The sequence below is a fragment of the Malaclemys terrapin genome, chromosome 13 (assembly GCF_027887155.1).
Source record: "Malaclemys terrapin pileata isolate rMalTer1 chromosome 13, rMalTer1.hap1, whole genome shotgun sequence".
In the NCBI taxonomy this organism is placed as follows: Eukaryota; Metazoa; Chordata; order Testudines; family Emydidae; genus Malaclemys; species Malaclemys terrapin.
Window position 1 is genome coordinate 39407660 of NC_071517.1, and position 13427 is coordinate 39421086.

Genomic DNA, 13427 nt, shown 5'->3' on the forward strand with positions numbered 1-13427 from the left:
GCACTCGGATCACATTTTTAAGTTTTTCTCTGCGACCACGAGAGCTAGAAAGTTCCTTTGTTTAGGAAATGGAAGCCAAGAGTATCTCTTCATCACATGCTTCCAGGAGCTGGGGCTTTAACAAACACATCAAATAGCAGGGAAAACCATGCTCTGAAGTGTCCCTAGCCTCTGTTTGCCAGAGGCTGGTTATGAGCGACAGGGGATGGATCCCTTGACGATTGTCTGTTCTGTTTGTCCACTCTGAGGCACCTGGCATTGGCCACTGTCGGAATCCAGGACACTGGGCTGGACGGAACATTGGTCTGACCCAGTCTGGCCATTTCTGATTACGTGGTGTTGGCTGTACTGTCTTGGCAGGGATCAGTTCATGTTTTTAGGCCTGGCTTCTCCAGCAAAGGCCTTAAGGACCTAAACATAAAAATGAACATTCTAATTTCTCTCTTTACTTCAACCTTACTCCAGGGGGGCCTGTGCTCATTTGCTGCTTGGCCCACAACCCGGCCATATGTGCATTCCCCCACCTTGCCCTCTCTGTCTATTTCCCTTTCTGTTGACTGTGCTGTTTTAGATAAATGATGGCATTAAATTAGGGGGCTTTCCATGGGTAGTGAATAGAGAGTTAAGGCCTGAATTCTCACAGTATTGCCAACTCCAAACTTTTAAAAAATCATTAGTCAGAACCCCTGAAATGATGAGATTGTCATAAAAACCATGAGTCTTAAAAATAATAGTTCATAATAAATGTTGGGTTCTTTCTAGTTGCCGTCTGGCTTCTTAGGCTGCACTAGGATCACATTGTCATGTTTTTCTCTGCAACGAAGAGAACCAGAAACTTCCTTTGTTTAGGAAACAAAAGCCAAGAGTCTCACCTCGTCACATGCTTCCAGGAGCTGGGGCTTTAACAAATACACCAAATATCAGGCAAAACCATTCTCTGAAGTATCCCTAGCCTCTGTTTGCCAGAAGCTGGGAATTAATGACAGTGATGGATCACTTGATGATCACCCGTTCTGTTCATTCCTTCTGGGGAACCTGGCATTGGCCAGTGTCAGAAGACAGGATACTGGGCTAGATGAACTATCGGTCTGACCCAGTCTGGCCATTCTTCTGTTCATGAGACTCATTATAAAATCATGAATGTTGGCAATACTTTTGACACTGCGTCTGCTTTACACAGAGGCAGATCTGTCTCACCATATGTCAGAATCAGGCCTTTGACACATTGATTCCAGCTTAACCAAGTTTTTGGCCTGTGAATTGAATATCCCTAGACTTGGAAGGATTAGACTTTATCAGTCGATGTCAGTAAATGCTGATTTCACTATGCACACACAAACCATGGAAAAATATTTCCATTGATAAGTGAAATAGGCACAGTAAGAAAAATGCTGCTTGAGAACTTACTAGAGTTTGATTTCAGGAGATTTACTTCGTATGTTTTGACCTGTGATGTTGATGATTTGTATTTCAACAGTTACACTTTTTAAGTTTTTCAATCTCCGTGTCTACTGTCATAAAATAATTATTGTCTGACTCCAATTTCTCACAACTGTGAACAATAATATTGATAAAAACTGAAACTGGGAAAGTTTAAATAGATACATAAAAAAAATCTTACAAATAAATATTAATTTTATCGGTCAGAATTACATATTAAGTCAAATGAATTCTGCAAAGCCTAAATATCACTCCTTAGACACGCAGTCACAGGTACCAACTTTTCTCGGTGCCGGTGGGTGCTCGCACCCCCATTCCCCCACTGGACTCCACCCCTTCCCCAAAGGCCCCTCCCAAACTCCACCCCTCTGTGGCCCTATAGGACCCCTCCCCAAATCCCTGTTCCAGCCCCACCTCCTCCCCGAGTGTGCCGCATTCTCCCTCCTCACCCCTCCCTCCCAGGCTTCCCGTGTGAAACAGTTGCTTCACAGCGCAAGCGCTGGGAGGGAGTGGGGAGAAGCAGGATGCACTCAGGGGAGGAGGCAGAGGTGAGCTGCCCATTTGTCCCGGTGGGTGCTCAAGTCCCGGAGCACCCATGGAGCTGGTGCCTATGCACGCAGTTCTGTAAGCTTATCAGGACAAGGAGAAGTTGATGTCCATGTGAAGCCGCAGTGACAGCTGCCCACCCCCCGCCCAGCCCAGGGGGCTGATTGCAGGATCGGAGCCTTATGGGGACATTTCTCACCATAACCTGAATGTTACCAGTGACCTGGCTCCAGCTCCCCAAACAGCCTGGGTCAGTTCCAGGAAAGAAAACACCCAATTGCTGCTGCTGCAGGCGGGGCATATTTCTGAGCTCAGGAAATAGAAACTTATCTTGTTCTTCTGCCCAGAGGGAGCCATGGCTGCAGAAAACCCTGTGGAAAGTCCCCAGGAGGAAGCTACATGCCCCATCTGTCTGGAGTATTTTAAGGACCCGGTGATTATAGGCTGTGGGCACAATTTCTGCCGAGCCTGCATCGCCCTGTGCTGGGAGGGATCCGACACAGCCACCTCCTGCCCTCAGTGCAGAGAAACTGTGCAACAGGGAAACCTCAGGCCCAACAGGCAGCTGGCAAACATGGTAGAAATCGCCAAAGGGCTGAGTTTCCAGGCAGCAAAGGGAGCAGGAGAGGATGGGGTGTGTGACAGACACCAGGAGGCTCTGAAACTGTTCTGTGAAAGGGACCAAACCCCCATCTGTGTGATTTGCAACAGATCCCGGGCTCACAGAGCTCACAAGGTGGTTCCCATAGAGGAGGCTGCCCAGGAGTACAAGGTAGGGAATTGCTGTCAAGTTTAATGGGCAATAACTTTGGATTTTAATTACAGGTTAATTTCACTACAAGTTGTCTATCACAAGTGTACCTGCATCAGGCAGCTCTGCAAAGCCTTCACTGTATGGGAGATTCTATTAAAATATAAATGATTTTGCAGAGTGGCAAGAAAAGCAAAAAAAAAAAAAACTTTAAAGATACCTGATGTGGGAAACTTTTATGTGAAAAGCTGAATCCTTGTCAAACCCAGTTTCCACATGCGAAATAAGGGAACTTTTTGTGGAACAGAAACTGTGAGGCTTAAATCACAACAGCTGCAGGCCGGTCTAGGTGAGAGTGCTGTTTTCAGACTGGAGAAGGGGAAGTTACAAGCTGTTGTTATTATTCATTTCTATCATTGAGTTTATAAATGTTGTTTTTATTTGGATCACAGCAGCCCCTTCACCCCTGAAATGAGATCTGTGCCATGTCCAAAACATACTGAGGGACAATCTCTCCCCTGAGCAGGTTGCAGACTAAGTAGATAAGACAGACAAATGGTGTGAAGAGAAACTGAGGTGCAGAGAGGGCAGTGACTTGTTCAAGGTCACAGAGCAGGTCAGTGGCAGAGTTGGGAATACAACTGAGGTATCCCAAGGCCCAGTCTAGTGCCCAAGCCTCTAGGCCATGCTGTCACCCTAGCATGGCCGCACCGAGCAGTGATAAAGTGCAGCCGTTAGGAGGGAAAGATGCCTCAATAAAGGTCCCAGGGAAGCCCAGCAGGGAGAGGAGGTTTCTCACTGGGATTCTGAATTCCTGTGTTGCTCCATGAGGGGTTAAACTCAGATGCCGGCCTGCACTAGAGGGGATCACTTGGTTAAATGCTGTGAAGACCCGAAGCACTTCGAGTCCACACACAAATTGGCTCCAGAGAGTGCAGGCTCATTCCAAATACCACTAGAATTAGACTTGATTGCAGCAGAACTAACCTTTGGGCGGTGCTCAGCGGTGTCATTCATCTGCTTTATTGTGTACGTGGGAAAGGACCAGCCAAAATGGTTCCATCAGTTCCACAATGCAGCATTTTCAAATCTCCCAGAATCCACTGCTTCTGTGACCTTTACTAGGGAGTGGGATTCTAGGGGTAGCTACCCAGAAGGCATTTCTACTAAAAGCATTCAGGACAGCACTACGGCAAACTCAAACTCTTCTTACCAAAAATCAACTTATCTAATGGGGTTTGGCCTTCATGCTCAGACCAGGTCTGTCCAACCAGTGCAATCCCCAGAGCGTCAAGGCTGAAATTCAATTGGGAGTTGGGCAGCTTGGAGAATCCCAGCCCATCTTTTGAGCCCTGGCACTTTCTGGGGTTTGTATCACTTTGTTAATTTTCTGAAAACCATATTAATTGATTCACCATCATGTGACCCCCGTTTCCTGTTCTGTGCTTTACTAGTAATTAATTAATAAAGACCAATCAAGCTTGGATAATTGGTCTTTCTCTAATTCCTAAAAAGACTGAACCTGATTTCGTAAAAAGCCTGAATATCACACACTCCCAGTCTTCATTGTCAGGTTTCATTTCTTTGGTGGCCCTGGTGTCATCAACCGATTAGGACCAACAGTCACCTTGGGTTTGGGTGGAAAAAATATCCCCTTACACACCCCTCTCAGCCCTCCAAATAAAACCTCCCAAATCATCTCTGTGTCTACAGGGAAAAATCGAGGCCCATTTGAAGACTCTGACGGAAGACAGAGAAAAGCTGCTGGGATTTAAAGAGACTGGAGAAGCGACATGCCAGGAGTATCTGGTAGGTGCCTGTTGTTAGTAATCTGCAGAGACTTGCAGTGGGGGTGGTCTGTTTGGATGCAGATTCCTCATTAGCCTTGGTGAACGTGGGCTTGTCATGTTTCTCCATGATCATGAATTTTCTGTGTTAGGTTCATGGGCAAAATCTAAGCTTTCATGTCAGTGAATGAGTTAATTTATAGCCCTTGTGGCTTTCACTGTGTCTGCCTCATTTCTTGCATTGTTGAATTATTTGATTCTCTTTTCCCCCTGGAACTTCTCTCAGTGTAATGCTGAGTCCTGCCTCCTGCTGCTCTGAGTCTCTATTCCCAGAGGCCATTGATAACACAATGTCCTAAGCACGTCAGATATGGAAACTTCCCTTTTCAGACACACTATTGAGAAATGAAAAAGGTATGAGAGAAAATTCTCCCAAGTGACCACAGGGGAGAGTCAAGTGTCAGAAATTTTAGGGTTTGCAAAGAAGTTCTACCTTCTGCACACTCAGCACTCCATGGAAGGACCCCCAGCTGCCACCATGTCCCTGACCAGCACTTTCCCTGTTGTTTTACAGAAACAGATAGAAAAGGAGAGGCAGAAAATTGTGTCTGAATTTCAGCAACTGCGGCAGTTCCTGGAGGAACAAGAGCGACTCCTGCTGGCCCAGCTGGAAAAATTGGACAAGGTGTTTGTGAAGATACAGAATGAAAAAATCACCAAACTCTCTGAGGAGATTTCCTATCTCAGTGAGTTGATCAGCGAGCTGGAGGGGAAGTATCAGAAGCCAGCAAGTGAATTCCTGCAGGTGAGACTGAGTTAGGAATACACCAAATCCCATGACAGGGACAAGACAGCTCCTAAAACATGGGCATGAGAGTCTATCAGTCAGAGGTCACAGGTAACTCGGTGTGTGCCTTCCTGAAATGTGAATGATTATTGGTCATTGCAGAGTCACAGACACATAAATAATAAGAGGGACAAAAGCCCCATTACCTCAATGAATATATGTCAATGTGGTCAGGGCAGGGCCTCTCTTCCTCATATTTCAAAATTCCTTCCTTGGAAAATTAAGTGTGTGTCAGGTGGGACTGAAACTCTTTCCCTCTCTCTCTCCTCTAGGACATCAGAAGCACCTTGAGCAGGTATGTGTGTCTCTCTCACTCCCCCTCACACTTCACAATGCTGGAAAAGACCTTGGAAGTGCAGTTATCACTACATCTTCCCAGGGTACTACAGCAAAATGTGTGCGGAAGGTCACATTTTAAATACAAATCTCTCTGATCCATTTAACCCTGACATTCTCATCGTTTTATCGAAGACTCTGGAATTACCCATTGAGTGGGAAAGACTGACCTACATTATATTCTAGCGATGTCACATCCCTGGTGGACTGGCTGCCTCAGGATTGTGGGGATGGAATATGGGCCTTTCTCTGCTGGGGCCCTAGTTAGCATTCAGCCCAGGCCAGCAGTGATCAAGAATCTTGCCCACCTGAGGACTGTTTGGAGACCTGTGTGGAATAAGCTGGAGAGGGGGGAGTTGGTGTCTCAGTCTAGTTCCTAGTGGGCGGATTTCTACAGCACTTCACCTGGGAACCTCCTGTCCCTCAGAGCATGGAGACTCACTTCCCTTTTATCCCCAGGGCTGGACCTTTGGGAGGAAGGTTGCACAGCCATGGCTTGTGTTCTGCCTGCATTAAGGCTGCAGAAGTAGAGGAATTCTAACTCTAGGCCCCTGAGAACAGTGACTCACTACCAACAACTTATAATGCGTCACTAAATGAAATCTATCCATGTGAATTTTTTTCTCTCCAGCTGTAAGAATGAGAGGAGGAAGTTCCAGCAGCCACTGAAGGTTTCTCCTAAATTGAAAGTGAGACTCAGTGAATTCTCACAGAAAACTGTTGTTCTAGTGAATACTCTGAGGAAGATCAAAGGTACCGAGAAGGGCTCTAGACAGGGAAATTGGGATGTGCCTCTGAGGGAGGAGAGTGGCTCTGGCCAATTGGTTCAAAATTAGATGATGCTTCTCTTTCATTGTTGGGTGAAAATGCCACACACTTGGGGTTCAAGTCACTCAGGTTGATTAATTCAAACCTTAATTTTACCTGCCTTCCCATTACAATTACTATTAGAGTGAGTAGGAAATGACAGACATACCGAAAGAAATACTGCCCAGTTACCTTCTCCTGGGACATCGGCGGGTCACGGGGGATTTCTCCTATGATGCGCCGATTACCTCTTACAACTTGTGACATATTATGCACATCCCGATTATATATTTCTTACTTCTTTTCCAATCACCTTTGAGGATTATAAATATTAAGTACTTCTTATAACTCATACACTACACGTACATTAACTTTTTAATTGGCGGGACTTTTCCTGTCCAAGCTATTTTCATGTCACTGTTCTCTTTTCTCTGCATAGGGGTTGTGGACTTTGCTAACTGGTCCTTGGCAGTACATTTTGGGTGTCTGTTGTCTTTAAGCACATGGTATGATCAAAACATCTTTGTCCCACACAGGAACTTATGAACACATCACTTAATAACAAGGTCACATAAGGCAACATTTCCCTTATGTCAAGCAAACTACTCACCAGGCCAAAGCGAGTCAGTCAGTGTGAACGCACAATCTCCGTCTGTCCAAACTGCTGCATAAGAAATAACCCTTGTACCAATTCTTAATACTGAACATAATAACTAGTGGAAAGCAGACAAACGGAGCAGACGTAGCAGTGCCAAGGTGTCAGGATGTCTCCCATTAATTCATGACTTACCAAAGGTCACAGCATTCAGGCACAAATTTAGCAAAACAGCCTAATTGGGGCACTTGAGTTTCAGTCCCAATGAGAGAGCTGCAGGGCAGGTGCTCCAGAGCTGTGCAGCCTCCACATCTGCAGGTGGAGTCAGTGGGAGCTGCAGGTGCCCAACCCCTCTGAGAACCAGGCCCCACGTGCCTAAAGGTCGGCACCCAAACTCTAGACCCTAAATTAAAGGCCGTTTGTTAGAACTGGACTCAGCCCATCACTGGGCTCTGGTCCCGTTTGCAGCTAGTCTGGGCCAAATGGGCTGCGGGGAAGGAGAAAGCCCCTCCCCCACAGCGAGGGATCCCTCCAGCACAGGAGCCTTGCGTGCCTCCTCCCCAGCAGCTGCAGGCACAAGGCGTGTTCCTGAGAGGGCTGGGAATGGGGTGGTGCGGGGAGGGGTGAGGGTGGGAGGAAGAGGGAGGGGGTGGATGAGGGACAGAGGGACGTGGGCAGTGTAAAGCTGGGCCTCTGACACTCTGCACAGTGGCCAAAACACACGGGGCCCATTGTCATAGGGATGTAACTCTGGCTGCTTCAGAACTTCCTCAGCCTGTGCCAAGGTCTGCACCGGCCCCTACAGCCGCTGAACAGCAGAGTCACAAATGGCCCCTCCCCTCTCTCCTTTCGCCGGTACAGGGGGGAATCTGGCCCATGGAGCCAACCTTCCCCCTGCCTCAATGTCCACATGGATAAAATGATTTTATTATTATTCCTGTTTCTGCCTATGGATGACGAGGCCCCATCGTGCTGCTCTCTGTAGAGACGCTGAGTAAACAGACCCAACAGCTCACAATTAGAGCCAGGATTTCACAAACTCTGAACATCCCGTTAGTGTCAAAGGGACCCAAGTGGGTAAAGTTACTTTTTATGCCAAAGTCTTTGCAGGCTCTGGGTCTAGGTTACGACAAAAGGCAGCAAGTGAATGAGACAAACCAACTGGAGTCCGAAGGGGGGATGATGAGGGGGGAAAGTAAATCTCTCTTACAGATTGTGTGTCCTGGGTTGGTTGTGAGGCTTAATGGATGATCATGTTGGTTCCATTGCTGGGAGATGCCTGAATGAGAGAGGAAAGAGACGGTTTCAGACCTTTTTATACTAAATACCCGAGTGTGTCTCTGTTTGTTTCTCTGTCATAATTAAATCACAGTTCTAGGAGTTCAGACTGGGGATGCTGTTATAATCTGAAAGCCTTAAATCTCACCTCTCTTATCCTTTCCCCCTGCAGATGCTCTGCCGTCTGAACTGGAGAGAAAAAGCAGGAAATCCCTAGGGCCATTCAGACAGGGTGAGTTTGCAGCTGGAGATTGTCTTTAAATGATGAGAAAATTCCAGTGAAAACATCTTCATGGGATTGTAGCTAAAGTTACCAACCAAACTGACAGTGGCCATGACACACAGCCCTAAAAATAGCACATTTAGCAGTAAGGAGATCCAGGCGCACTGGAACAGATTCCCCTGGGAAGACCAGGGGCCATGGTGCTAAAGTCCATTGAGGCCTGCTTAAACTGCAAGCCTTGGGCACATGTGGAGTGTCACAGACAATGGTTGTGCTTCAAGCAGGGCAGCTGATCAGCTCCTCCCCATGAGACACAGCCCCTGCCCTGGGCACCAGCTTCTTCCCAGTTCCAGACCCCCCCAGTGGCCCCACCCCTGCTCCTCTTCTGCCCCCTGACCTGAATCCAGAGCTAGGCTGCCACCCATAGAGTCTGGATTACACTGAGGAGCCCTGGACCCTCCACCTGCCCTGGGTGGTGCACCCCGGGGAGCGGGGACCTGGGCTGGAGGCTGTTCTCAGATCCCCCAGAAACCCACCAAGGACAGGTGGAGGATCAGAAGCTCTCCACAGCAGCCAAGGTTCTCAGCCTGGCCTGGGGTCGGGGCCTCAGCTGGAAGAGGGGGAGTGGGGCAGGGCCATGGAGGGGGTATGGCCACAGGTGGCGAGATCTCGTGCCCCCTCCTCATGCCAGCAACTTCTACCAAGGTTCCAGAACTCCTGGGAGATCCCAGACTGACATCACACAAACACTCCTGACACCAACCTTAGTGCTGAGTTCATGCCCACACTGATTAACAGAAACACTCTCACTGAGCAGCACCTGAACAGAGCTCTCTGCCCTGAGGGCTAACACATCCCTTTGCTTCACTCCAGTGTAGGGGGTCTCCCCCATCACTCTTCTCCAACATTCTGCCTTTCCTGTGGGTAGGGTGGGCTCTCCCATTGGAGCTGCTCACTGCTTCCTTGACTGGGGAGATGCTCTCCCTGTGACGGTGCCCGCTCCTCCCCTCTCTCTAGGCCTGTCCCAGCCAGAACAGGGCTGTTGGGGAGTGTGAGAAATGGCCCCAGCCTCCCCCAGGACTGAGCTCTGCCCCTAACGCTCTGATTCTCTCTCACCAGTGAACGTGACTCTGGATCCAGACTCGGCTCATCCCCAACTCGTTCTGTCTGAGGATCGGAAAAGTGTGAGATGGGGAGACACACGGCAGGATCTGCCCAACAATCCTGAGAGATTTGATTCTTGGGCCTGTGTGCTGGGCTACAAGGGATTCACTTCGGGGAGACGTTGCTGGGAGGTGCAAGTGGGGGCTGGGAGACACTGGGCTTTGGGGGTGGCCAGAGAGTCTGTGGGGAGGAAGGGACGGATCAGCCGTAGCCCTGAGGGGGGAATCTGGGCTGTGCAACGGTGGGGGAGTCGATTTGAGGCTCTCACCTCTGCTGTGACCCGCCTGCCCAGGCGCCAGGTTCCCACCAGGATCCGGGTTTGTCTGGACTGTGACTGGGGGCAGGTGACATTTATCGATGCTGTTGACGAGACCCCGATCTTCAGTTTCCCGCCGGGCTCCGCCCTTGGGGAGAGAATCCGACCCTGGTTCTGGGTGGGACCCGGATCCCCGCTCAGATTGTGTCCCTGAGCGGGGAGTTTTGTAGTGACAATTCTTCAACAAGAAAACTTCCAAAACACACTCCAACGAGAAACTGAAAAAACTGGAATTAATTTGTGAACTGGACACCATCAGATTAGGCCTGAATAAAGCCTGGGAGTGGATGAGTCACTACAAAAACTAAAAACTAATTTCCCCCCCTACTGTTACTCACACCGTCTTGTCAACTGGTTGAAATGGGCCACCCTGATTACCACTGCAAAAGTGATTTTGGTACAGCAACTCTCATCTTTTCATGTACTGTGTATATATTTTTTCCCTACTCTATTTTCCACTCAATGCACCTTATGAAGTGGGTTTCAGCCCATGAAAGTTTATGCCCCATAAATGTGTTAGTCTCTAAGGTACCACAAGGACTCCTCATTGTTTTTGCTGATACCACACTTGGACCACAGCTCAAAGAGCCAGGAAGCGATAGAGCTACCAGTTTGAAACAGCGAGCTAGCGCCACCCTGTCTTAACTCCACTGGTCTTCAGCCTTTTAGGTGAGGGTGAGTCCCTCAATCAGGGTATGCCAAGCACCATTCTGCTGCCCCTGATTCACACAACAAGGATAACAACCCTTTAGTGCTCCTCCCCCAGTAACAAAGGGGACTTGTGATCCAACACCAGCCAAAAGTGATCGTTTGGGCAAAGCCGTCCCATCATGCTGAGCACCGAGGCAGGGTAGGTGTGCCCATGCAAACAAGGTCAGATCCTAACGTGCGGTTCCCCAGCTCATCAGTAGGTGTCAGGGGAGAGCTCATTCAGACCCTGCTTACATTAAGAATGGCTTGGTTCGGTTGAGGGTACATCTACACAGCACCTGGGAGGTGTGATTCCCAGCTCGGGTACATGTACACTAGGGTTACCATATTTCAATCCTGTGAAAAAAGGACACTCCACGTGGACCCGGCCCCACCGCAACTCCGCAAGCGCTGGAGGGAGGCCCAGGAGATGCAGGGGGAGCGCAGGACCTGGGTGAGTGTGAGTCCGGCCTGGCCCCGAGCAGGCAGGACTCGGGCGGTACCTGGAAGGAGAGTAGGGGGGCGGCCCACGGGGCCAGGCGGCGGCTGTTCTCCCCATCTGGGCAGTGGGACTCGGGAGCAGCCACTGCTGCAGCTCCCACTGCCGCGGGGGGAGGAAGCGGCCATGGCGCTCGGCGGCTGCGGCTCTGGCGCCTGGGCCCAACCCCCCCAAGCCCAGTCCTGTTGCGGGGACCCAGCAGAGCGCATGCTGCGCCCAGCCCCTGGCCAGTCACGTCTGGGCTGGCTGCCCAGCTGGTGCTGCAATCTCGCGGCGGCCCCGGGGCAGAGGCATCGGCAGCCCAGCCCCGTTTGTTCCTCTGCGGGACCCCAGCGGGACGGGGGGGCTGCGGCCTGCTGCTGGGGCTGCCCGCAGGATTGCACCAGCTGTGTCCCCGCAGCAGGCCCGGGCTCAGGGGTTCATGCCCCGGGCACCAGAGCCGCAGCCACAGAGCGCCACATGCTTGGTGCTTCCCCCCACGGCAGTGGGAGCTGCAGCAGCGGCTGCTCCCGAGTCCGGCTGCCCAGCTGGGGAGAATGAACAGCCGCCGCCTGGCCCCGGAAAGTTGGAGCCTGGGTTGGGGGCGGTCCCCTTACCATGCCTCCCTATTTTCCCGGACATGTCCTGCTTTTTGGAAATTCCTCCTGGAGGGAGATTTGAGGACCAAAAAGCCGGACATGTCCGGGAAAATCCGGATGTATGGTAACCCTACTGGAGCAGGGACCCTGGCCCTGGATATTGTTGGAGCTCGGGCACCACAAAAGAATATAACCCTCCGCCCCCCCCACCCCATATTCACAACCCCACCCCCAGACAGGCCCCTGGGACTCCCACGCCCCATCCAACCACTCCACGCCTCCTGACAGGACCCCCAGAACACCCGACCAATCCAACCTTCCCCCCTGCTCCCTGTCCTGACTGCTCTGATCCCTCTCCACACCCCCGCCCCCTGACAGGCCCCCTCCAGAACTCTCGACCCACAACCCTTCCCCGGCTCCTTGACTGCACCCCGGGACTCCCCTTACCATGCCCCTGCCTGCTGGCTCCATGTGTAGGCAAAACACGCTGCCGGGTGGACTGCTTTTGTTGTTACTCCGGGCTGCAGGCAGCACGGGGGAGCAGGGGAGGGGCTCTCGCTGCTGGAGACCAATGGGAGTGGCTCAATCAGGCCCAGTCACCCAATCAGCGAGGCTGCACTCTGCATGGACGGGAGGGAAGGAGGAAAAATCCCAGACTTTTTAACTTGTTACCAATTCCTCCCAGATGGCTATTTAAAGATGCAAAAGCCAGACATGTCCGGGGAAATAAGGACGGATGGTAACCCTAATGTACACATGCTGACACTGCTGAAGTGAGCACACTACCAATAGCAGTGAGGCCGTGGCATCAAGAGGACAGATTGGACTAGCTGCTGGAGAATAAGCAGCCCCAGTGCCCCATGGAAGAGGAATCCCAGTGGTGCAGGGGGGCTGCAGCCAGCGCTCCAGGGCACAGCCTGGGGGAGGGGCTGACTTTAGGGTGCACAGGCTGTGCTGTTCTGGGGCCCTATGTCCTGGACCCAGGATGGGGGTGGATTTCATCTTCCCAACCCCCCTGCACTTCATCTGCCGAGAACCCAGTTTTGGGGTGCAGTGAATGGCACTCAGGGTGACTGACCAATTCACTCAGGGATTGATCCAAAAGCCTTTTATGTGATTGGGAATCTTTCCTCTGATTTCAAGAGGCACCAGATCAGGTCACGGGATCTTCTTGTGCCTTGGGGTCTATGCTTGCAAAAGAAGTTTATTAACACTCAGGTTATCGGCATCTCTGGGGAAGTGGCTAGTGAAGGTTTCTCAGTCATTGTTTGACACAAATTACTAAGATCCATTGTCCCTTTAATTATAATTTTGATTGTTCAACTCCCAGTGACCACCCAATCAGCATCTTCACTACATGAGCTGTAAATATCTAAGGGACACTGCCCCAAGCACCTGTCTCTTTGCCTTTCTCACCATAGCTGGATTTCCATTTCTGGTCCCAGGTGTCTGCTCCCCAAGACTCTCCCAGGCCCCCTGTGTCTGTCCCCAGATCCCCTCCTGCAGCCAGGCTGGACAAGTCACCTCAGAGCCTTGGAGACAGGAGATCTCTCGTTAGCCCATCCCCTGT

At 50.6% G+C, this 13427-nt stretch overlaps 1 protein-coding gene across 1 annotated transcript; it reads left to right on the top strand.

The window, feature by feature from the left end:
• Window positions 1-1983: 1983 nt before the first annotated feature.
• Window positions 1984-10621, top strand: LOC128847236 (zinc finger protein RFP-like). The gene is made up of 7 exons (XM_054046613.1): window positions 1984-2758; window positions 4451-4546; window positions 5099-5329; window positions 5644-5666; window positions 6339-6460; window positions 8560-8619; window positions 9730-10621. The coding sequence occupies exons 1-7, from the start codon at window positions 2342-2344 to the stop codon at window positions 10242-10244; spliced, it is 1464 nt and encodes a 487-aa protein (XP_053902588.1). The 5' UTR covers window positions 1984-2341; the 3' UTR covers window positions 10245-10621.
• The last annotated feature ends 2806 nt before the right edge of the window (window positions 10622-13427 follow it).